The sequence below is a fragment of the Brachyistius frenatus genome, unplaced genomic scaffold, assembly GCF_029030835.1.
Source record: "Brachyistius frenatus isolate BFR_SWC_R1_liver_20210118 unplaced genomic scaffold, ASM2903083v1 Contig_178, whole genome shotgun sequence".
Lineage (NCBI taxonomy): Eukaryota > Metazoa > Chordata > Actinopteri > Embiotocidae > Brachyistius > Brachyistius frenatus.
The window spans coordinates 126840-152800 of record NW_027210777.1 but is presented as its reverse complement, the minus strand read 5'-3'; the positions used below and the strand labels follow the sequence as shown (position 1 = coordinate 152800).

At 42.5% G+C, this 25961-nt stretch overlaps 1 protein-coding gene across 1 annotated transcript; it reads left to right on the top strand.

Moving 5' to 3' along the window:
- The first annotated feature begins 188 nt into the window (after window positions 1-188).
- Window positions 189-25961, top strand: ehd4 (EH-domain containing 4). Its single transcript, XM_069717634.1, has 9 exons — window positions 189-215; window positions 399-912; window positions 4587-4763; window positions 7344-7441; window positions 16697-16863; window positions 16961-17094; window positions 17181-17292; window positions 20859-21023; window positions 21990-25961. The coding sequence occupies exons 2-9, from the start codon at window positions 683-685 to the stop codon at window positions 22545-22547; spliced, it is 1641 nt and encodes a 546-aa protein (XP_069573735.1). The 5' UTR covers window positions 189-215; window positions 399-682; the 3' UTR covers window positions 22548-25961.

Below are 25961 nucleotides of genomic sequence, written 5' to 3'. Positions count from 1 at the left end.
GCCTATGTTCTCTGTTTAAAATGTAATGCAACTCCATCAGCTGATGAAGACCATGAGATGCAGCTGATAGCTAAACAAATAAATTTTTAAAAAAGCCCATAGATGATCCTTGAGTAGATTATTCAATAAAAGACTTATTGTGTTGTATTTTATGTATTTTGACCTCTTCGCTCACAGATGAAGACCACGAGAAGCGGGTGATTTAGCGCATTTAAGTAAGTGGACCTTGAGATGAGACTATTTCATGATAAAAAAATATATATTTTCTTTCTTATTTAATGTTTAATAAACTGATTGCTGATAGTTTATTGATGAGCTGCTGAAGTAAAAGCTCTCCCACCTCCACCACTAGATTTGAGTTATATCAAATCAATAAGTGTGTTTGTGTTTTCACTCAGGTTGCGTCACAGGGGGGGGGAAGGGCTGTGCCCCCAGGTAGGCGCACCAACAGCGGTCACACCATAAAACACGCCCGGAGCTGCGCACAGAAGAGGCAGTGTGTCCACAGCAGCGGAGACTCCCAGGTGCCAAACACAGCCGTCCCTCTGCTCAGCCTGAAGAACGCACCGTACAGAAGCGAAGGAGAGAGGGAACCAAAACATTTAAAAAAAAACAGCCGCGACATTTGGAAACATCGAAATAGGGAAGTTGGACTCGAGCGCGTCTGTGTGCAGAGGGAAGCATGTTTAGCTGGGTCAAACAGGAGCAAGGTGGCCGCAACAAGGAAGGAGAGATGTACCAGACGGTGACCGAGGGACTTCAGACCCTTTACACCAAGAAGCTGCTGCCTCTGGAGGAAACATACCTTTTCCATGACTTCCACTCTCCGGCCCTGGAGCCCGCCGACTTCCAGAGCAAACCCATGGTGCTGCTGGTCGGCCAATACTCCACCGGGAAAACCACATTCATCAGGTACGAACCAGGGCCCGGTACCACCTGCGAAACCGGCTCCTATAATTACTATTATTAGCTGGGGAGCGGGCTGTAAGGTCAATGAATCAAATATGACATGAGTCCATGTGGTAAAATCCCTTTTATTAAGTTTTGAATCACCAAACGTTTTTTGAAAGTAACCTTATGCCAGACGGCATATACAATAACCTCAATTTAAGACTCTCTTGCTTATAAATTAGCATAGAGACGTTGAATAGAATAATCAAATGTGTCAAACTAATGTGTGGAGTCTTGTGGCAAATTCGTCTGAAATGAAATCAACCAAGGCCCATTTTTATTATAGTAAATATAACAATTCATATTCAGTTGCTACGCCCCAAATTGGTGCGTACTGCTAAACTTCTAAAGAAGTATCTTTAGAAAACAAGCAGTTTGGTGGCTCAGGTCTGTGCCGAAGGGTACAATGTACCCTTAAGTATGTAGATAAAGTCCAACGTTTTTCTTTAGTATGTGAAGCTTTGAAAAATCGGAAACAGGCCATTTTTTTCAATGAAGTTTGTAAATCATTTCTTGACATTACCTTATCTTAATAAGATGAAAGAAACATCCATATTTAAGTTTATTGGGAAAGCAGCTAATACAGTTTATGGGTGTTACTGGAAGGTTTTGAACCACCCACCCTTCAGTCACAACTCCAGTGCAGCTGCTGAGACTCTTGGGTATTGTAGTAACCTATTGGACTCACATCTTCGTCAGTGGACTGTGTGTTGCGTTCAGTGACCCTTTCTCTGTGGATCAGTTCTGTGTAACAGATCTTCCATTGTGTTGTGTATTTGCACCGCCGGTGCCTTTATTCTGAGGCTCCAGCAGACAGCTGTGATATTTCCGGACTTTTTGTCTGAAGCCGAGAGAATAGATGTTAGACGTAGAGCTGCAACTAATGATTATTTTTTACAGACAATTGGTGTAAATATTCTCCTCTGGATTTTATGCTTAATCATTTTTATTTTCAAAATGTCAAAAAACAACAACATAGAAACGTGTCCTTCCAGCAGTCAGACTCCAGGTGTTTCTGCTGTGGCTGGTTGAGATGGAGCCAGCCTGAAGCCAGACCATAAGACCTGCTGAAAATTGATGAGTCATTCTAATATGATTATATTTCCATTTATGTCTCATTGCTGTCTTTTGTGCGGCACTACACTGTAAACTACAGCATCACTCTCGCAGACTGTTTACTCCTCCCTACTATCAAGCTAATTAATACTTCCTGATTACCTAACCAGACCTGTGACATCACATCCTGTTTTGATACTGAGGCCAGATTCATTTTATTAGATTGAAGGCCGATTTGTCCGAGGTCTTACTGAGAAAGCTTCAGCTGATGAGCAGAAAATGGAAATATGGATGTTGCTCTTGTGTCAGGCTTCATTGGAAAATATTTTGATTTTAAGCTCTCCTGTCAAATAACAAGATGCAGTCTGAAACTTTCAGGAAGAACACCTGGTCAGGTGGTTGACAGCAGTTCAGGATGTCTGTACTGTCTTCAGAGTGTTTGCATTGTCAGGTGTTGAAGAGCTCTTGCAGTAATTATTTTTGCTGAATTTCTGACAGCAGCGACGAGCTGTGACCTGCAGAGTCTGTCAGTATGACTGACGTCAGCCTCAGTCAGAACCAGATGGAACCAAATCTGTGGCCATTGCAGCTGAAGTGGGTTAACTGTGGTGCGCTGACTGATGTGTGCAGAATCAAATGCAAAAAATGTCCAGTTTAGCAGCAGGTGCATCGAGTGAGTATTCGTTGAGGAAATGTCTCCTGCTAGAAATGAAACCTTTAGGCTGCAATGCAACAAAACAGACATTCCAGTCTTTCACCTTGAGCCCTTAAAGGATAATTCCGCTTTATTTTTAACTGCTGTATTTCCTAGTCATGTGTTTATTGTATGTCTTTGGGTCATGCTATCTTTGCACTCTCGAGGATTCGCACAAAACATTGTATATCTGGACAAGAAGCAGCTTCTTACAAACCATTTACACCCTTTAGCTGCCATTTGCATAGAGAGATTAGCATGGTGTTAGCCTGGTTACAGAAGCTGAAGAAATGACAGAAAACTGAAGACAGTAGAAGAAGAAGAAGGTCCTCCAAAATTTAGCCAAAGTTTCAATCCAAAACTGCAAAAGCGAGAGAGATGAGACAGCTGTGTGTTTGAAGGTATGTTAGAAATCGGAGTGACGCCCCGCAGGAGTTAAACCTCTGCTTAGGCAGGTTGACATGTTGTCACCAAACGGTTATGAAAGCTGGAATAACTTCTTTTTGAGCTCCTAGTTGTGTGTGTGTGTGTGTGTGTGTGTGTGTGTGTGTGTGTGTGTGTGTGTGTGTGTGTGTGTGTGTGTGTGTGTGTGTGTGTGTGTGTGTGTGTGTTGGCGGGGGTGTGCTCCCGAGGCCCCACCCTGCCCTGAAGAAGGCTATGAATCATTGGAACGTGTTACGAGTGAATTGCAGGATCAGCATATTTTCTTCTTCTTTTTCTTCTTCTTCTTTTTTTTCTTCGTCTCTGACGGAAGTGAAGTGAAACCTGCAGCTGGAACAGTGCTCCAACGGATGGCTCGAGGGTCACAAACGGGTCGCAGCGTGGTCTCTGACAGGACAAGAGGAACTTGTGTTCATAAAGTTTGAAAAAGTCTGATTTGGATGTGTAGCAGGACTCGGAGGATTCTGCTGCAGCTGAGGTGAAAATAGGAGGACTGATGATGACGACTAAACTCCGGGCCGAGCGATGTGTGACAGCTTCAGAGAATTAATGATAATGTTCTCTTTGCTAGTTTTACATCCTTGACCGTCGTCCCTTCTTTGATGTCCACGGTGTCCAGAAAGGCAGGAAGCGAGAGGATAGAGACTCGCAGCGGCCGCCTTAGCTCTCTTCCTTCCTTTCTCACTTTTCTTTAACGAGGGAAAGCGTGTGAGAGGTTGACGAGGTCGGTGTTAGGATGAAAGGAGAGGAAAATGATATATATATATATATATTTTTTAATCTGTGCAAACACCGCTTTTCTCTGACAGAGTTCGGAGGAGCTGAAGGAACAAAAGTGGAGGAAAACACACCAATCGCAGGTGTTTGTGGCAATAAATCTGATTTCCTGTGGCATCAATTCAAAAGCTCAAATTGCTGTTGAATCTAAAGACGCATGGATAGATCGTTGATGTTGTGCCTGATCAAAAATGGAATATTAAGCTGTTATATCGAATTGAATTCAACACATTGCACGACTGTACCTGGAGCGTTTGAGTATCGAAGTTTGGTTGTGTCCCTTTCTACATGATGGGTGTCTCTCTCTTATTTATTCTTTGTGTTGCTTTTCTTTAGAAATGTTGTCTAGCCAAACTCAATAAACAGCAGCTCTTCTTCCTGCTATCAGGAGGTCGCTATCATGTGTTTAGGCCAGTCACAGTTATTACATAATGACCTGATGGGCCGCGATCATGTGGCATAATCGTCCGACTCGTTTCATCTGTATAAAAACATATCAACAGAAATGTCAGATTTGAGGTTTGCTGCTTCTTTTATAATGACGTCCTGCAGAAATCCTGTCTGAGTGACCTTTTTGCGGCTCTTAATTTATTAATAAATTGCCAACAAAGGATCTTTATTACCTTTGGATCCAATGAAATGAACCCTCCTTCCGTCTTTGTCCCAGGTATCTGTTGGAGCACGATTTCCCCGGGATGCGGATCGGTCCGGAGCCGACCACCGACGGCTTCATCGCGGTGATGTACGGCGAGAACGAGGGCGTCATCCCCGGCAACGCTCTGGTGGTCGACCCCAAGAAACCTTTCAGGAAGCTCAATGCGTTCGGAAACTCCTTCCTCAACAGGTAAAGACGCGTACACAAATTCTGATATCGATATATCGGACAAAATGTGGTTATCAGAGATTTGCCTCAGAGATGTGATGGAGGCAGATTATGTTACAGTTTAATGACAAATACACCAAAAAAAGAACCATTTTAAAAGCATCTTTTTCTGTAAAAAAAAAAAAAAAATCGATTTTGGACACGTACGCTACCGATATAGCTTATAAATCGGTCTGACTCTATCTACAGTTATTCAAGGAGCAGCAGCATAACGGCTTAAACAAACCATAAAAACATTCAAGCAGCAGAGTGATGTTTAAGAAACGGTATGCTAACTTAGCGGTGATGCTACTTTCAGTCGTGGGTGTTTTTATTGGCTATCGGGTAAATGATTGGCAGATCAACGTCGGCTGTAAATCAGATAGATTTCCTCTTTCTAAAGGACGATGGCTGCACTGGTGTTTCAGCTGAACTTAAAGCCGGCAGCATGTTTCTGAAAAAGGAGGTGAAATTTTAAAACCTTTCAAGGACCAAAACAAACAATAGTTGATTGACTAAAGTGTGACTCAATCTAACAGCAACTGTGTAACAGCAACTCGTAAGTAATCTGATTTATCACGATGAAAAGATCTCTGGATGTTTGCCCGCTGATCTCCGGGCTCATTCATCATTTTTAATCAGTGATCATGAGGTTTAATTTCATCTGTCATTGCGCAGCTTGTGAAATCTTCGGTGAATTAACGTCTGATGTCCGAGTGAATCCCAGCGGAGCCGAGAAGGAAAAAAACCTAAAAACTAAAACTGCTTCTGAGCTCGATGGCATTTTTAATGCTGCTGTTTCTCTCCACTTTTATTAATACGCAATCCCAGCAGGGAGGTTTTGACAAATAGGAACATTAGAGACCTCCAGAGTTCCACCCGGTCCCCGAAGACCTCGACCCTTAAAATTGAATCCTTTTAAGAATAATTCCTCTTTAGTTCCAGCCTCGCTCGCGTTGTCTCGGTTTCTGCTGGTGTGATGGTTGATTCTGGAGCCGCTGCAGATTCACGTTTATCCGTTTCACTGCTTTCACACACACACACACACACACACACACACACACACACACACACACACACACACACACACACACACACACACACACACACACACACACACACACACACACACACACACACACACACACACACACACACACACACACACACACACACACACCCAAGAACCAAATCCAGGAGGGACGTAAAACACTATAACGCCCACAGTACAATGGGGCCACGCTACCTTCAATATTGCAGTGACTTGAACTTGGAAACCTCTGGATAGTGTCTCTAGATAGATGCTGGGGTGTGTTGTTACGTCATATAAGATATGAACTGCTGACCAGAAGAAAAGTGATATACAAAACTAAACCAAAAAGAGCCTCTTTAATGAAAATACCATTTTTAAACCTCACTAACATCCATCTGCTCGAGCTGCAGGCGACTGCTGGAGGAAAGGGCGGCGACATATATTTGCATATTCATAGATCCGCACTGAATTAAGGCGAAGTTGCCGAGTTACATCTCGGCCACTTTAAGGTATGATAGGATGATTTTCTATCTCCTAAATATGTCATTTTGCTGGACAAACATGAGTTTGTAGGGTTTGTTCAAAGCCACAAGGAGAGCTTAAATGCCTCCACACATGATGCAAGTTATTTTTCTTTATGCTTTTGTCGGTCTGAAAATGTGACCTCGCTCCCCTTTTCGTTAAAACCAGTCTCTGCGCACACAAAGACCTCCTGGCAGCTCCTCCCACTCCTGTCACCGCTTTCCTCAAAACATTTACAACGTGGGAAGTGACCTCTGTGATCCCGCACTGACACACACACACACACACACACACACACCCACACGCGCGCGCGCACACACACACAAACACAAAGCTGGAGGGTCGACTGTCCTTCCACTTCCTTTTAGGAATATTTCTGGACAGAGGAAATGCGTTACGACTGCCGTGTTTTTAGCTAAATTTAAACCTCCAATTTGAACTCTGTTGTCTCCGGAATCTGACAGCTCGTGTGTTGTGTGTGTGTGTGTGGGTGTGTGTGTGTGTGTGTGTGTGTGTGTGTGTGTGTGTGTGTGTGTGTGTGTGTGTGTGTGTGTGTGTGTGTGTGTGTGTGTGTGTGTGTGTACCTGAAACACTCCTCCAACATGGAATCCCATCTCATCCCCGTGCGACAGAGGAACCCTCCACAATAAGTTATTGTTTCCAGGGGGAAGTGTGTGTGCGTCACCACGTGTCAGCGCGTTGGTTTTGTTTTTTCCCTGCTGCCAGCCTGCAGCCCCCCAAGTCGACGCACCGAGACAATTTATAGCTGCTGTCGACCAAAATGATCTTTTGTATGTGATACATGGTGACAGGGAGGTCCGACAAATACTGTCAACACAAGCTGGCGGATTTGCTTTTTTATAGGAGAGTCCAATATAAACTGGACAAAAAAAGAAACATTAAAGTCATCCTTAAAACAGATTATATAGAGAACCATTGTCTGACCACAAAGTGAAACATTAGCCTGAATTCTGACTCTTGTCTTTGGTGTTTGTTTGTGTTTTCAGGTTTATTTGCTCTCAGATGCCCAATCAGGTTCTTCAGAGCATCAGCATCATCGACACACCCGGCATCCTGTCTGGAGAGAAGCAACGAATCAGCAGAGGTATTAAGTGTGTGTGTGTGTGTGTGTGTGTGTGTGTGTGTGTGTGTGTGTGTGTGTGTGTGTGTGTGTGTGTGTGTGTGTGTGTGTGTGTGTGTGTGTGTGTGTGTGTGTGTGTGTGTGTGTGTGTGTTCGTTCTGGTCCACTGCTTCGCTGCGTCATTACATAATAGTCCTTGACATTCTTTCACTTCCTCATATTGTATGAAGTCAGAGACCATTAGACTTCCGCAATTAGCCACTAGCCAACATTAAGGACAAGGTCATGTTTAAAGGACAGGTTTTCACATTTTTTTTAAGTCTGTTTGAAACTAAAAAAATGTTTTTTTCTTGCTTGCTGGGTTTCACTAAATCAGACAGACATGCTTCAGATAAACTTTTAAATCCAGTTTTGCACCAAACAATGTGTGTGGACATTTTCTAGACTAAACAATGAACAGCTAATCTGGAAAATAATCAGGAAGAGTTGCTGCCCCGAGACACTTGAACAGCAAAATATTTCAAACGAACTGGCCAGATTTTCACAACATCTGCAGTTTACCTTTTGCCCTTTTTTTCTTGCACCACCTTAAGACAAACAAAATGGAAATCCTGTATTATGGGTAGATTTCCATTCAATTTAACAGTCCTCATTTCTAGTCCTCAAAGTCTGAGAAAGATCTTATCTCTACCACCGTCCTCAGGATAAACTTGAAATTTTTACTGAAGATGCTGAAATGTTCTTGTGAAATTCTTTATCCCTCTTTTCTGTCTCATTTCCTTCTTCGTCTCAGTTTCCTCTAATAAATCAGTGGTGCTGATCTGAAACCAGATACACTGATTGACAAGTTTCCAATAATTCTGCTCTTTGCTTTGAAGAAGTGTTCTTACAGATGTGAAACCATTATCTTCAGTTTGATTTCTCAGGAAAACGTCACTTAGAGACACGGGAAAAAAGACGCTCGTTATGGGTACAGAACTTGCTTTAGAACAGGGGTGTCAAACTCATTTTAGCTCAGGGGCCACATGGAGAAAAATCTATTCTCAAGTGTGCCGGACCGATAAAATCATGGCATAATACCTTAAAAATAACGACAACTTCAGATTATTTTCTTTGTTTTACTTAGGTCCAAAATAGTACAAGCACATTCTGAAAATGTACACAACACAAAAAAATCCTCTTGACAAAACACTTCAAGTTAGTTGAAAATTCTGAGGGAAAAATAGGTGCAATTTCAAGAACAATGCTTCAATGACTGGAACTTAAACTTCGTCTCAGTGTGTCTACAAAGTCATTAAACTTTAAGTCACAGTCTATCTGGGATTGAACAAAATACGAAATAAATAAATAACACAACTCTTCTAGGTATTAAATACCTCATTTGTCATTTCCACATATTAATCCTGTGCTAACTCAACAAAACATAAAAACTGAGGTAGAAACTATTCAAGACGGTTGAGTTACTCTCTGCCATGTAAATTAAACTATTTATTGATAGAAAAATAAAAGCTGTGCAATGCATAAATAATTTCAACAAACCAAACTTATGAATTGAAATTTCTAACCTTATTACAGTAAATCACACACTGTTCATTTTCTTTAAATTTCCAGAGAAGACAATCATTTTCACGGAACTATATCAGGGTGCAGTATCTCATGCAGCATTTTAAGCGGGGTTACCCATTATTTCATTCCTGAAACCTGGCATCCACAAACTCCTCGGTGACAGTCAAAGTGTCATCAACTCCGCGGATGAATATTGCCAGTTGCGCAACATCAGTAATGTCCGTGCCTTCGTCAGTTGCAACTGAAAAAGCAATAAATGACTTTACTCTGCGCTTCAATTGGCTGTCCGAATCCGCTGAAAGATCAGAAATCCTGTCTGCAACTGTATTTCTTGTCAGGCTGATATTTGCAAAAGCCTGGCGCTTTTCAGGGCACACAATCTCCGCAGCCTTCAGCATGCATGTTTTTACAAATTCCTCCTCAATAAATGGCTTTGAAGCCACTGCAATTTCATTAGCTATAATGTAGCTGGCTTTCACTGCAGCATCACTGATTTCTCGCCTACGAGTAAACACAGACTGCTGTTTCTTCAGACCCGCCAATAATTCATTCACCTTCTCTCTTCTCTGTTGTCCTTGAAAGTTGTTGTATTTGTCGGCATGAAGAGTCTCATAGTGGCGACGAAGGTTATATTCTTTCAGCACTGAAACATGTTGTGAACACACCAAACACACAGCTTTCTTATTCACTTCTGTGAATAAATCGGAGGATGTCCATTTTTCTTGGAAAACTCTGCACTCTGCGTCCACTTTTCTCTTTTTTGACAGAGACATTTTGGGGCAATGAGGGTGCCAAAGCATGTAATGTTCAAATTGGTCAGGCAGAATGACAAGCTAGCTCTGGACTGGCTGTAGCCTACTTGTTCAGCCCCAGTATAAACAGTTTGCTTGCTTAACAGAATTGCTATTGCGACACCCACCGGACACATTTAGAACAGCAGTTCCATTCATTGATTTGATTTATACACTTTATTATTAATCCCCAAGGGGAAATTTCTTCACTACAGCAGGGGGGCTCTCAGGGGGGAGCTGCTGCAGCAGGCTGCCACTAGCGCGGCGCCAGGTAACCTGACCTGAGATGCATGTTTTTGGATGATGGGAGGAAGCCGGAGAACCCGGAGAGAACCCACGCAAACACAGGGAGAACATGCAAACTCCGCACAGAAAGGCCCAGGACCGGATTCGAACCCGGAACCTTTTTTGCTGTGAGGTGACAGTGCTAACCACTGCACCACCGTGCCGCCCTTGAAAAATTGCAGCTCAATTTTATGCTTTGCAAAATCATCTCGCGGGCCGGATTAAACCTATTCGCGGGCCTGATCCGGCCCGCGGGCCGTATGTTTGACACCCCTGCTTTAGAATCATCGGGTTTTTAAGTTTACTTCAGTGTCAAAGTAGCCTCGTGTTAGTTGTCGTTACATATTTAGGTACACTGCAAACAGGAGCTGCTAATAGCTAATTCGGCATGGGGACAGTAATAAACTTTAAATAAATTTAGGCAAAAAAAAAAAAATGCAGAAGTTAGGGTCATACTGTGCAGGACTAGGCATTTTGGCTTTTGTTGTTATTAGAATCTACATATGATTTGACATATTAAACATTTTGGTGGCATCAAAAGCTTTAAAAGATGATGTTTACGAGAAATATTTTTTCTTAAATGTCTGCGCTGACTACTAATCGATGAGATTTGGCTCCAGACACTCAAATAAGGAGTCTGTCGCTTCTTTAAACTTCCGTGCGAGAAAGAATCTGCTCTCGTAACGAGAAATTGTCTGTTTGTGTTTTTGTATAACTGTAGTTTCATTTTTAAAATGATTTTTTTGTTTGTTTTTGATGATTCCCACAGTTTTGCAGTCTTTGCTGCAGGATTTATACGACAGCAGTGAGATGTTGGGTGTGGAGCCAAACGGTTACAGTCACATAACTCAGACCACATTCTGAGCTTTCTAACGCTGCATTCCTATTGGCACAGTCCTGTTTGATTCTGTGGGAAACGGTCCTGTTCGTGCTCATAAACCATCACAAAGGAGTTCCTTAGGGAATCATCAGGGGTTCCCTTCAGTTTTCACTGAGGAACTTTATAAAGAAAAAAAGTCCTCAAACGTACCTTTTACTTTTTAAGTTTGCATGTTATGGTGCTGTGAAGTATCAAAAGTGGTCTTTTTTTTTTCCTTGATGCTGAAGTTGTCCGAAATCGAGGCAGCCCTCGGGGAGGGGAAACCGAGAGGAAGATCCATCTGCCGTAGATGAGAAGTTGTTACAAACTTGGCAAATGAAAGTCAGCAGAGAACAGAGAATATTTGTGAGGTTGATGGCAGCTGCATTTAGATATTTCTTGAGCGGGGGGAAATCTGACAGAACGCAGTGCCAAGACAAACATTGAGGAAATCAGCAGCGATAAAGCCAGACATCACGAATGTGGAGGGGCGCGCAAAACTGGATTACCAGTCCGGTCAGAAAGGGCTTCTGTCTCCAAACCGTCAGAGCATTTAAAAGGAGGAAACGCCTCGATCTGATCTGAGCTGCTCAAAGACGGACATAGCTGAGAGAGTTTCAATTATTCATTTTCATATTAATATCGTTTCATCGTAATGTCCACATCCTAAAATGTTCCTGTTATTGTTGGTGAGCTGTGACAGCTGCATCTGTTGGAGAAATGCTCCACACACAGTGGTCCCAAAGGCAAAGGTTTGTAGGTTGTTAGCAGCCACCATCATTATCATGCCGTCTGTCAGAATATAATGCTGTGTGGGCAGAATTTATGTCGAAATACATTCAGATTTATATTTTAATATTAAATTTGCTGTTGTGAATTGTGGAATTTCATTTGGTAACACAAAAAACCTGTTTTGATGCTAAGGCTAGATTCATTTTATCAGATTGAAGGCCGATTTGTCCGAGGTCTTACTGAGGAAGCTTCAGCTGATGAGCAGAAAATGGAAATATGGATGTTGCTCGTGTGCCAGACTTCATTGGAAAATCTGTTGATTTTAAGCTCTCCTGTTAAGTAACAAGATGCAGTCTGAAACCTTCAGGAAGAACACCTTGTCAGGTGCCTGACAGCAGTTCGGGACGTCTGTACTGTCTCCAGAGTGTTTGCATTGTCAGGTGTGTTGAAGAGCTCTTGCAGTAATTATTTGGCTGGACCTGCAGAGTCTGTTTGGTATGACTGACGTCAGCCTTATTCAGAACCAGGTGAAACCAAATCTGTGGCCATTGCAGCTGAAGCAGGTTAACTGTGATGCGCTGACTGACGTGTGCAGAATCAAATGCTAAAAATTTCCAGTTTAGCAGCAGGTGCATCGAGTGAGTATTCTTTGAAGAAATATCTCCTGCTAGAAATGAAACCTTTAGACTGCAATGCAACAAAACAGACCTTGCAGTCTTTCACCTTTGAGCCCTTAAAGGATCATTCGGCTTCATTTAGACCTGCTGTATTTCCTATTCGTGTTTTTATTGTAGATCTTTGGGTCATGCTATCTTTGCACCCTCAAGGAGTCGCACAAAACATTGTATATCTGGACAAGAACTATGTCTAAGACGTGCAGTAAAAGTCCGGCCATCTGAGAATTGAACCAGGGACTCACTGTTGAGGAGATTTCCACCCATGCAAGCACCCCAGCCACTGACTGAAATACATCCCAAAAACCTGCTATTGTAACGTTAATGTGTAGACTTCATATCTAAAAAGAAAGGTATTTTTGAGCAGTTTTGGTTTGAGTCCTGCTGTAGAAACCAGCCTTTCCTTTTCCTCCAGAACAGTGTCCGTGTTGCCCTCGTATTGAGTCAGCCTGGATAAATGACAACATTAGTTAAAACGCCTCAGCTGGGCGGGGAGAGGGAGGGAAGGAGGGGGGGAGGCTTTAGAGGGACGGACGGACGGAGGGCACTGGTGCTTTCCCTCCATCTGGAAGCATTTTAGAGCTGCTCAGCTGAGGCCGAATTCCTCCTGAAGACGCTGCACAGGCCAACGGTGACTCAACATAAACGCACACATCGCCCGACAGATTAAACTCCACCAGGCACACTCGCCGAAGGCTCGGTGAGATCACCGCCGCTGCTCAGGAATGCTTCATCCGCTTCGGCCACATTCAGCAGTTTGCGTGGTACCGAATGTGTTTTGTGTCTTGCAGCTGCGCTACAACACGCGTGTGGTTGTTTTTACACACGTCATAAAGCGCCTGCTGTGCAGACGTGTTGGAATTCATGTTTGTTTTGTATGAGCTGCATGTGAGACGTGTGTCGAGAACGAAAAGCACATGCGTGTTCGGCCTGGGAATTCTTGGTTTTGTTGTGCGTTTAGGTATTTTTCATTTAATCTTTTTTTGAGAGAACTTGGTCTCAACAATGTGGCTGTTAGTTGTGTTTCAGTGAGCACAGTGTGTGTGTGTGTGTGTGTGTGTGTGTGTGTGTGTGTGTGTGTGTGTGTGTGTGTGTGTGTGTGTGTGTGTGTGTGTGTGTGTGTGTGTGTGTGTGTGTTTTTTACGGACGCATTACAGCCGCATGTTTGGCAGAGCTGCTGGCTGCAGATTATCTTCAGGGTGGAGCTGCCGTTTGCCCGCTCAGACTGATCTGCTGCCAGTCTGTCATCAGAGGGTGGAGTCCGACTGCACTTCGGAGGGAAACATTTAGCTTCCTGCTACTGACTTTGTAGCCCAGTGTCCGCATACTGGCTTTCATGAGCGGATGGAGTTTGCTCAGTTGTCATAGAGACGATTCAGTTGCCTCCAATAAACCCGCTCCTAATGTTGGCATTTAATGTGAAGCACAGTCGTGCCTCACAGAGCTGATTTCACATGGGTGTAGTTTGTTCTTGGTCTTGTTTGATTAACTGTAGACAATAAAAATAAATTGTAGAAATTCCCTCCCAGAGGCCAAGGTGATGTCTTGGGAATAAATGGAACCAAAAACACCAGTTTACCAAAATTAAATTTACTGTGATACAAAACAGAGAAAAACTGAAAGTTTAAAACATTTGTGAAACTTTTAAGCAGAGAAGGTTTATTAAAATGTTTGAGTTCACTCACTTTAGATCAATTCAAGATTATTTAAACAACAAATCAATGGCTTTTTTTGTGTGTGAAAACATTAGAAAGATCCTCAAAAATGCTCATCTGAATGTGAAATCTTCAAATGTTTTGCATGAAATCCTCTAATTCAAAAGGCTGGAATCAGAGAAAATATGGCCTCGTTTCAATAGTTTTAAAAATAGTTGCAGATTTAGTTTCTTTATATTTGACTATTTAATTCAGCTTTGGAAAGTAAACAACAAAGTTATTACAGTTCATCATGAGGGGAACGAGAATGTCTGTCAATCCTCATCTACTCCATCTCAAGGTTGAACCGTGAAGACGTAAATACAGCGTGTTGCAACGCTGCGGGGGGAAGTATTATTGTTGTTCAACTGGAGGCATTTCCCTTTTTGAAGGAAATGGAACATGTGAAGTAATCATTTGTCCTGTAATAGAACCAGCGGAGAACAATTCCAGCTCATATCAGAGGAATTTCCTCTTGTTAACCCTGCAGGGGTGTTTTTTCTGTCTGCCTCTCAGGTGTGTTTGTGTGTGTTTGTGTGTGCGTTCGGCTATAATGAGTCTCGCAGGTGCAGCAGATTTTCCCACCTGATGGCTGTATTTACCGCTCGGCATCACCGCTCCCGAGAGCAGCCCGAACCAAACACCTGAAGCTGCCGGTGTAACCTGAAGCTGGAACCATCATTTATTCATGAAGCGACGATTCCAGGCTGGAAAAATGCCAATGTGGCTGATTCACCGCAGACGGATTAACCGGAAGAAAGGCCTGAGCTTGAGCGACAACCATTAATCCATCAGCAGAAAATTGAATAGTTGTTTGAGTCGGGGTATTTTTTTTTTTGGGGGGTAGTAATAATGGTGACGGTCCTCATTTCCCTCATGACAACCTGCCTGTTCCCTTCATCAGGGCATGTGCGTGTCTGTTGTGTCCACAAACAGTCAGTTTTGTGCGTGTGTCGCCCTACAGTGAGGTTGTGAGTGGGAACATGGTGGTTATTGCAGCATTGTTGTCTGAACTGCAGTTTGTAAGGCTCGTATGTCAGATATCACTCAGGCCGGGTGATGGAGAAACAGAGTATCTCTAAACCATGGAGCTGAGGTTGTGAAGTGAACAACTCGTCCTGAGCTTGAGGAATTCAAACGGGTGTGATGCAGCCATTTTAGAAGTTGACGCGTGTGGAATGAAAGTGAGGATGGTGAAGTGTTTGCTGAAGGTGTTTCTGTGTGCGTTCACGTAGACCGGCTCTGATCTGCAGTACACTCGGCTGGCAGGTGTGCGTGCGTGCGTGCGTGCGTGCGTGCGTGCGTGCGTGCGTGCGTGCGTGCGTGCGTGCGTGCGTGCGTGCGTGAAGTGTAAACTGTAGATCTCCAAAGGTGACCTTTTTAAGACCTGGATAAACGGACATGTTTCCGAGCGACGTCAACAGCGGTGAGGCGAGCGGAGGAGACGAATCATGAATGTGATTATCACGAAGAAACCCGAGTGAAAGTTGCTGTCGCAGAAAAACTTCCTTCTGACTTTTTATGATGAGGTAACTTCCAAACCATCCAGGAAGATTTCTCAGCTGATGTTGGACAAGCAGTGGGGCACGCCCCGGTGTTGGGCACGTTTGTCCTGCTCTCTCCTCATTTTCAGTCAGTGTTTACTGTCAAATAGAGAGACAGAAATGTCCCCAAAAAAAAGGAAATGACGCTGATTTTTCAAATTGTTGCTGAGGAAAACTGTCAGTGTAGCAGCAGTTAGTCAGAGGACAAAGTAAAGAAAAGTCAAATACAGATAGAAATCTTTGGCTTGTCGACAGCAGTCTGACCTTTCTTTAAGTTTAAAAGCTTTTGTGTCCGTTCAGTTTCCACATCTGAGCTCAGTGTCACCCGGTTTCAGAGGAACCACACCCAGACTGCCACAGATCACTTTACACACACACACACACACACACACACACACACACACACACACACACACACACACACACACACACACACACACACACACACACACACACACACACACACACACACAAGCAAGCCACAGCAGAGCAGCCTGTGTGTGTGTGTGTGTGTGTGTGTGTGTGTGTGTGTGTGTGTGTGTGTGTGTGTGTGTGGCTGCAGAAAATAGCTCACACACGGTTGCACAAGTGGGAGTGCTGATTGTTGGAAAGCTTCACAGCTCCCATAATTCCAGCTCACAATCCCATTTCGACTAAGTTTGATGCAAGACTTCTTTCAGAAACCTGCTTGTTTTCTTTACATTTGGAGGAAGTGGATTTTTTTTTTTTTACAGTGTACACAAGATGGGACATGTTGACGTGGATGGTTTACCGACACATCACACACCTACTGGACCCATCACACACACCTACTGGACCCCCCCACACACACCTCACACACACACACCTACTGGACCTATCACACACACCTACTGGACCCATGGGCCTCTGAGTTGCTGTATCATGATAAAAAATGACCACAAAGAGACAAAATGATAGCAAATTGACTCAAACTGAACGTCACACATGACTAGATGGTATTTAAAGTAAAGCAAAAAGTAAACCATTAACATGCTCCTGTGGTGGATTTTTAGTTGAACATATTCCAAGTAATTGAAATCACAAATAAAATACAGAAATGATGAGTTAAAAAACGGGAGCTGTAATGACCCTCATCCTCTCGTCTGTCGTCAGGTTATGACTTCGCAGAGGTCCTGCGTTGGTTCGGGGAGCGCGTGGACCGGATCATCCTTCTGTTCGACGCCCACAAACTGGACATCTCCGACGAGTTCTCGGAGGCCATCAAAGCCTTCAAGGGACAAGACGACAAGATCCGAGTCGTCCTCAACAAGGCCGACCAGGTAGGACGGACAACACCAATCTTGACATCAAGTGTGTTTTCCTCTGTCAGTCTGACCTCCTCCTCCTCCTCCTCCTCTTCCTCACCTGTGTTCTCAGGTGGACACGCAGCAGCTGATGCGGGTGTACGGCGCCCTCATGTGGTCACTGGGGAAGGTGATCAATACTCCTGAGGTGGTGAGAGTTTACCTGGGCTCCTTTTGGGCCAAACCCCTGCAGAACACAGAGAACAGGTCGGAAACATTCATCCATTCATTAATTCCAGTCTGAGCCATTCATTCCTTCTTTCATTCAATCATTCATCCGTGGTCCTCCTCAGGCGTCTGTTCGAGGCCGAGTCCCAAGACCTCTTCCGGGACATCCAGAGTCTTCCGAGGAACGCCGCTCTGCGCAAACTCAATGACCTCATCAAGAGAGCGAGGCTGGCCAAGGTGAGACAGGAAATTTTATTTTGAAAAGTCGAAACAGGCAGTCTTTTCTTCTTCGCGAGAAACAGAAAGCAGAAGTTGAGCTAAATTTATAGGCGATGTTGAAACACTGATCCTGGAGCAGAAAGCTTTGGTTTTTATTCTTTATGAAGAAAAGTTATATGGATACATGACTTTTGTTTCTGCTCCGTCACTCGGTGTTAGCGTTGTGTTTGAAAGTGCAGAAGGCGGAGCTAAATGTTTCTGCTGTTTGTGTTTCTAAACAGAACAACTTCCTGAAGGAAAACCCTTCATTCTCTTGCGTTTCTGTTCACACCAGCATGACGACTGATGGTTGAAACTGCTCACCTCGATCACCTTCACACGTTTCTCTCTGTTTCTCTTCCCTCGCGTGTTTTTCAAACTAGGTCACTTCACTTCTTTTTCTTACTTCATTTCTTTCTGTACACTTAATTTACCTCCTTTAGGGGCATAAATGCTGCAGAAAATAAATATTTTATTTTGAGACTAGATTTGTAATATTTAAAAAAAAAAATGAAATAAAGAAAATCCAAATATTCTGAGAAAAAAAATAAATATATATATATACAGTGAACCCTCGTTTTTCGCGGGGGTTACGTTCCAAATAGAAACCGTGATAGGCGAAATCCGTGAAGTAGTAACCTTTATTTTACAATTGAAATAGATAGAACTGGACATTAAATATATCTACGTTACATATAGTCGTAATGTGATTTCAATGCACGATGCAAATCCGTGAAGCAGCGAGACCGTGAAAGGTGAACCGCGTTATAGCGAGGGTTCACTGTATATATATATATATTTATTTTTTTTCAATTAAGTTATAATATCTTAGAACAAAGTAAGATTTTGAAGATAAAGTACAAATCTTTTGAGACCAAAGTTTGGTCTTATTTGTATCATTTTGAGCATAAATTCACAATGATTTACGACATTTACTTCAAACTATCGTTGAACTCTGGGGGAAGGGTTCATGTGAAGTGACGCCCTGTTTGTTGACTGTTTTGTTATGAAGGATTCATTGTTTTCTTCCCCTTCCTCTCCGCGGTGGAACCATTCACGTGAGCGCTGAGAATATTCGGCTTTAGGAGCATCAGCCTGGAGCTCTGTCATGTGCTGCTGGACCGCGAGTTGGATGCGATCCTATGTGAGCGGCGCTGCACACTAAACACAGATGTGTGTTTCGTCACATGAGCTTTTACAATCCTGTGAGGACAGCAGTGTGTTATTGTGCCAGTTATGAACGGTCCACCGACAGATAAAGACCACCTTCTCGTGGAAACGCCGGTGCAGCGTTCATGTGCTGAACAGGAAGTCGGACTTCTTGGCGGTCAGCTGCTCGTGGGCAAAGTTTCAATCAACTTTCTGAACCCTCCTCCGCCGCAGGATTTTTGCAGGCGTAGGTGATGATTAGCAGCTCTCCGTCAACTCTGCTCTTCACAAAATAAGTCCACCTCCTTGTCATGTTGTCGTTCTTAGAAAATTTAGATAAGGAAACCAAGTTGTTCTGCAAATTCTGGCACAAAGACAAAGCTAGCCAGCCATTAAGTGCTCTGTCCTAAGAAAGTGGCCTATAGAGAGCATGTGTGCGTGTTTTACAAGACAAAAACAGCTGAGTTTTTGCACAAGTGTGTGGAAGATCCAATATCATGGAGACAAGACAAACAAATACACAATGAATTCTGTTCATTTTCAGCCAGCCTGAGCCACTCAATGGACCTTGAATGTCATAACAGCCAGTAGGTGTAGTAACTCGCGATCGTATTGGAGAAACACTAATGCTAACACACTCTAGTTTGTATAGCGTTATATAATAAGGGGGAGGAGTCATGCTAAGTATTGTTAATTAATTGAAAAAAACTCCTAAACACAAAAATGATGAAAAGCAGTTTAACTTTCTGACTCCACAATTCACAGCTACATACTTTATTTTATATTGTCGAACATGTACCATGTGTTTCGGGACAAATCTCTGACTTTCCTTCACATGAACTTGACACATCTTGTTTGTGTTACTGAATCGGGGGCGGGGCTTCCTCCTACTTTCACTGTCCGGTCGTGTATCAGTTATATTTTTGTTCTTCCTTCCTCAATTAACTATTGATAAATGGCATCGATGTACTCTGTCTCTTTTCCACAAGAAATGCAGTGACCTCACTCCCTCCATTTGTTACCCCTCCCTTCCTTCTCCCCCTCCCATCATGTCTTTGGCTGGTATGAAGGACTGACTGCCCTCCCTACACTCCTACATTTCTTCTTCTTCTTCTTCTTCTTCTTCTTCTTCTTCTTCTTCTTCTTCCTCTTCCTCCTCCTCCTCCTCTTCCTCCTCCTCCTCATCTAATCCTTCAGCATTAGCAACCCGGCACCGTTTCTGTTTCCAGACTTCAGGATATATTTTTATTCCAACAACAGGCTCACATGGTGAAGTGTGTTTTTTTTTGTTGCACATTTCATTTAACAAGAAACTTGTTTGAGGAGTTTTGACTGTCGGTAAGAAATCTGAATGACTACCTGGCAGATTTTAATGAAATATTTTGATGACCTTTGACCTCACGACCTTTTCCACTACGTATGGAAGCCCGTTTCTGCCAAGAAAAGACACAAAAATACAAATTTAAATACGTTTTTAAACAAAAATATATTTAGAACTCATATAAGTTAGATGTGATGAAAACATTTTGTTTAATTGTTTATTATTTGAGAAACAAAGTTAAAATAAAAATTCAGCTATTGAAGTAAGATGTTATTATTTAAGAAAAAGGGGAAAAAAACAAGTCATTGGTTTTTCTTTTTACCTTTTTCTGTAGAATTTGTAGATGCTTCTGCAAATATTTAACAAAGTACAACTTCTGATATAATAAGTTAAATTCTGAGTATTGCAATAAATGTATCAGTAAGGTTTATGGGTTGCTGAGTCGAATGTTTTGAATATTAAAGGACCATTCAAATTCAGTTTCTAGTGACATTTCTGCTAAATCAAAATGAAAAGTTTTAAATGGTAACATTTTGATTTATTAAGTGAAACTCATGAGGGAGAAAGTCCTTGAATGGTTGCCTCCCTGCTCTCTGTCTCTGTTAACCTGCAGCCTGCTCAGCTCTGACTTCCTGTCTCAGTGCTGTGATTGAGGAAACTTTTGTATAAACAGTGGTGTTGTTGAACGGAGCTCTGACAGCGGGGGGGTCGTGCGCCCTTTCGAGGAACTGTCAGCTTTCTGCCCTCCATGCTGGGAGAGTAAAAACAAGCAGAGTTGGAAGGGATCAGCAAAAACTCACGAGTCATCATAAATACCTTCAGCTGCTTTTGTGCGCTCAGTTTTACTGTTTAATCAGACATTGTCTGTGTTAGCATAGTCAATACTGAATTGTGTGATGAAAGGATAAACATATTTTTCCATGTGACCCAAATGAGACAGTGTATTCTTCAAAAAAGATACATTTTAAGTTTCAAAACTTGAGTTCAGAGCCTCCCCTTTCATTATATATATAAAAAAAAAGAATTAATACATTTAAAAAAAAGCTAAAATCCTTTGTTGTTCTCGTCCCTGCAGGTGCACGCCTACATCATCAGCTACCTGAAGAAAGAGATGCCATCTCTGTTTGGGCGGGAGAAGAAGAAGGAGGAGCTGATCATGAGGCTGCCGGAGATCTACACCATCCTGCAGAGAGAGCACCACATCAGCCCCGGAGACTTCCCCAGCGTTGCCAAGATGCAGGTACAAAACCAAACGCGGAGGCGCGTCTAAAAGCAACCAGGTCGTCTGTCCGCAGAATCGTTGTCACACCAAAAATGAGTTGAGGCCCGAATTGAGATGTAAACAGAAATTGGGTGGCGCTGAATCGTGTCGGACACAAGCATCCTGAGAACGATGTGTGACCTGAAGAAATCAAAACAGTTTTCCTGACGTCAGGGAGTCTTTTAACGGCCCGGGACAGAATGAACTGAACTGCAGCTGGTCTGTCAATCCTGTAGAGAGATGCTACACTGCAGGTGTTTATGTGTGTTGTGTGTGTGTGTGTGTGTGTGTGTGTGTGTGTGTTCATGTTTGTTTGTTCGTTTGTTCCCCAGCTACACTTGTATTTATTGGATTTTTGCCACGAAAGGATGTTTGCGATTTTTCAGCTCCCCGGTGAGATGTGTGCTCAGCTGACAAGCACACGTGTCCTGAAGAAGAGCCACAAAGTTCTACGATTATTTTTTACTTAAAATGTTGTTTTCTGTCCCTCTGGTGGATCTGATGTTGGATACAAAATGTTTTTGTGTCCGGTTTTTAGCAAAAGCTGTCTGAAAAGCCTCCAGTATTATCGTTCCAGTGCTCTCAGTACTTGTTCATATTTGGAACTGAAATTGTCAGTCAATTAATCAATTACTGGATCAAAAGAAAACTACCAGCAAAATATTTTAAATATCATTTCAGCATTTTAAAAAATAGATTTGCTGCTTTTCTTTGTTAGTTGTCATTGTAAACTGAATGTTCAGGAGTCCAGTTGGACACAAGATTAATTTGTCAAAACTGAAGAAGCCGTTTAGATGTCAGGTGAGATGTGTTCAAGAACCTCAAACCAGTCCAGTTTCTGTAGGATAACACGTCTAAAGTGTCTGAAACAGTTCTGTATCATGATCCTGACTGACTGTAACTCCACCAGCTGACTGTAACGTGTCTCTTCTTCTTCTCCTCCAGGATATGCTGCAGCACTACGACTTCAGCAAGTTCCCGTCTCTGAAGATGAAGCTGATCGAGTCGGTGGATAAGATGTTGGCCACGAAGATCGCGGGCCTGATGACGATGATCCGGGAGGAGGAGTCCAAGCACCCTCCCGCCATGGTGTCGGGCGGCGCCTTCGAAGGGTCCCAAGACGGGCCCTTCGGCCAGGGCTACGGCGAGGGCATCAGTGCCGGGGCCGACGCCGAGGACTGGATCATCAGCCGCGACAAGCACCGCTACGACGAGATCTTCTACACGCTGATGCCCGTCAACGGCAAGATCACCGGCGTCAACGCCAAGAAGGAGATGATGAACTCGCGGCTGCCCAACACCGTGCTGGGGAAGATCTGGAAGCTGGCCGACTGCGACCGGGACGGCATGCTGGACGACGAAGAGTTTGCCCTCGCCCAGCACCTCATCAAGGTCAAACTGGAGGGCTACGAGCTGCCCACCGAGCTGCCGGACCACCTGGTGCCCCCGGCCCACCGCAAAAACCCGACCGCGGACACCCTGTACAACCACTCCGAGGACTAGAGTGCTCGCAGTGTGCCGAGCAAGCCGTGGAAGAGACTGACTGAGCTGGGAAAAGGTCCCGCTGCAGCTGTTCAGACTGACAGAAGAAAAACTGAGCCAAATGACGGCTACAGAAGGTCAAAGGTTACCGTTGGACACGCTGACGAGCTCATCACACAGATGGTGAATAAATGGCCAGCACGCAAACGACTCAAGTGGCTTAGGAAAGGTCAAACGGTCAGATATAGTACTTTTACTCTGGTAATATTTTTCGATATCGAACTATTTCAGCTGATTTTAAAGGCATCATAAGAAGAGAGGTTCAGGTTCTTGCACAATGTAGCCAAATTTGACTAATTCTGGTTTCAGTTTAGAGACTTTTGATTTTGAAAAAGGGAAACGTTTCAATGAAAGATCTTCATATTTAACCTTTTAACCAACTTTCTGCCTTCATTTTCCTTTGTGTGTCCTTTGTGTGTGACAGTTACTGCTCAGGTCAAACGTGGAGGTAAACTGCTTTATTGTATTGAAGCATTATTCTTCATGCAGCCTACATTTTTACTTACTTGTACAAACTAAAGACCTTTTTTAAGTCATGCAGCAACCAGCACAAACTGAGTTTTCATGAAACCATGAAGCACTACTTAGGTTTAAAGTCATCTGCTGGCTGCTGAGCGTTACATTACTCCATTGTTTCTGTGCCTTTGCTTTGACTCTGATTAAAATCAGAGGCAGCAACTTGATGACCATCCAAAAATCTAAAACGCACTTCCCACCAAACTACAGACTCTAAACTTCTTTTTCATTACCTTAATTCTATCAACTTTTTCACCAAAATATCACAAAATATCCAACTTCTGCTGGTTGTTGCGTCGCCACAAAAACAGAACCTTGAAAGGAATTTAGGATTTTAATTCGCGATGATATGAAACAGAAATTGATTTCATATTTGATTTAAGTAGAAACCGACAAATATTTAGGATTTTAGCTCTTTCATCTTCAAACAATCTGTTGATTTCTTTTTTTTTTTTTATCCTAATGAATTATTTAGTTGAGAAAGTGTCTTTGAAAAACGTGTTTTGTCAAACCAACATTTGAAATCTATCGACATTCGATTTATAAAAAATAAAAGTAAAAGCAGCAACTTCAGTCCAACCAACAGTCCAAACCTTAAGACATTTCATTAATTATATGTCAAAGCAAATATGTCAGTAATGCTCACCTCAGTGAAGCCTAAAAATTATTAATCAATTATCAAAATAGTTGCAGGTTAATTTTCTTTTGACCAAGTGATCCTTGCAGCCGTAACTTTAACAATTATTCAGTTGTAGGCACTGGAGTTATTTTCTCATCGTTTCTGCTCTAATATTAATAAAGTATTATGATAAAAAAGTAAACTGTAGCTATGTGTAAAATGTGAATAAGTCACTTCATAGAGCATATATTAAAAGTCAAATAAAAGCAAACATTATCGGGAAGAAAAATGATTAGATTGATTAAAGGGTAAGAATAAATACTTTTCAATGAGATCTTATAAACACAACAGGCCGGTCCTTGTGATGATGATCAAAACGCAAAAGGAAAAAGGTAGCAGCATCATAATAATCCACAAACCACTTGTATTTTAAAACAGGAAATTCTTCGGTAATGTGGATTCCTTCCCCGACCGGGACGCAGTGAGGTCAGAGGTCAAAGTCTGCAGCTCGCCGCAAATTCGTCCGTGGGGACGGACGGTGTCCTGAAACGCGTTGCAGTCTGCAGCTTGCGTCCGCTCGCTTCGGTTTCCTCGCATTGTAAACGGCAGCGGAGAGGCACGGAGCCGTGACCTCTGACCTCCTGCCGACTGCAGACTTTCCTCATCATTGAAACATCTTGAAGCTGTAACGTCAAGGCCAAAGAGAAGCTGCAGGACGCCGGCTGCTTCTGGTTCCAATGACAAACCAACAGTCAACTGAAATATCACTTCAGAACAAACTGAAATACAACATCGCTTTAATCCTCCTCACATTTGAAGGCAGTTCTTCAATGGCAATTCTTCTCCATCTCAAAGCCTCTCGAGATAAAACTAAAGGTGTTCAGGTTAATGTTTGTCTCTTGGTTTCTGTCAGAGAAGATGTTTCTATTCAACTTCAATCGGCACATTTCAAAGCTTTAATCTTTCAGTGCTTTTGCAGTTGAGCTTGTTGTTTAAAGGACTCTGTTCCTATGACGGGACGGTGGTCGTCCTCGAGGGTTCAGCAGCTGCGCCGCTTCACATCAGTGACTTCAACATCCAAAGAAAGTGTTTGATCTACTTTGGTCAAACTGTGTGCATTTCATCTAAATTTCATCCTAAAAATGACCTTCGTCTGTTACTTTTATGGTTTTCCAAATTGTGTTGTGGTAAATTCTTAAAAAGTCTTAAATTAATTTATGCAAAACTAAGGCTTAAATTGTCCTTTTAAAATGACCGAGTCTTTAATTAATCTTGTAAGCCAAGAGCTGCCGAGTCTAAACAACCATAATGTCAAATGTCACTTCTATGCAGACGATTCACGACTTTATATCAGTTTCTGCAAACAACTCCAGTTCTTTGACCGCTCTTTTTACCCATCTCACCGATATCGATACTTTTTTTTTTTTTTTTTTTTTTTTTTACAAAATGAGCAGAAAACGGACCCTTTACTTGCAGAGAGATGGCAGTCTGAGTTTTGTTGGTCTGTCTAAACAAATCAGGGCAAAATCTGGCTCTGACCTACATTTTTAAAAAGTCTTGAAATGTCTCGGATTTTATTTTTACGGTTTAGGGCCATAAAATGTCTTAAAAACTATTTCAAGCAAGTTCTGTAGAGATGCATTTCATTACTGGAAATTATTTTCATATTTAAAGCATGTCACTCAGCCCTGATGTGCATTTTCTCTCCTGAAGAATTGGTCTTAAAATTTCCTTAAAAAACATGAATTTACTTCTAGAAGTGTGCAAACACTCTGAACATATTCCCCAAATATGTTAACACACAAGATTTCCTCATTATATTCACAGAAAATATGATATAAGTACCGTCACGTTTCCTACCAAATGTATTTGCTGTGTCGTCGTCTCTCCACTAGTGTATATCTATAAAGTCCTTGATGTTCGTGAGTCCATAAAATTCAGCATTTAAGTGAATAAAGTGAAACATGTAAAAAGCAGCAGTTTGGTGGTTTAAAAACAGAAAATCATCTCATTCTCTTTTTTTGTTTTCTCCGTGTTCAGATGCTTCTCTCAGTCTGACTAAAAAAAAAACTCAAATCCAACTTTCATTTATCTGAATGTAAAAGTTTTTATTTTTGTTGATCTGTATTTTGTATTGTTGTGTGGATGTGATAAACCATTCGTTACTCTGCTCAGATACAGCTGCGCCTCTCATTCTGTTAGCAGAGCTGGAGGCTAATAAAGTTTATTCGATACATGTA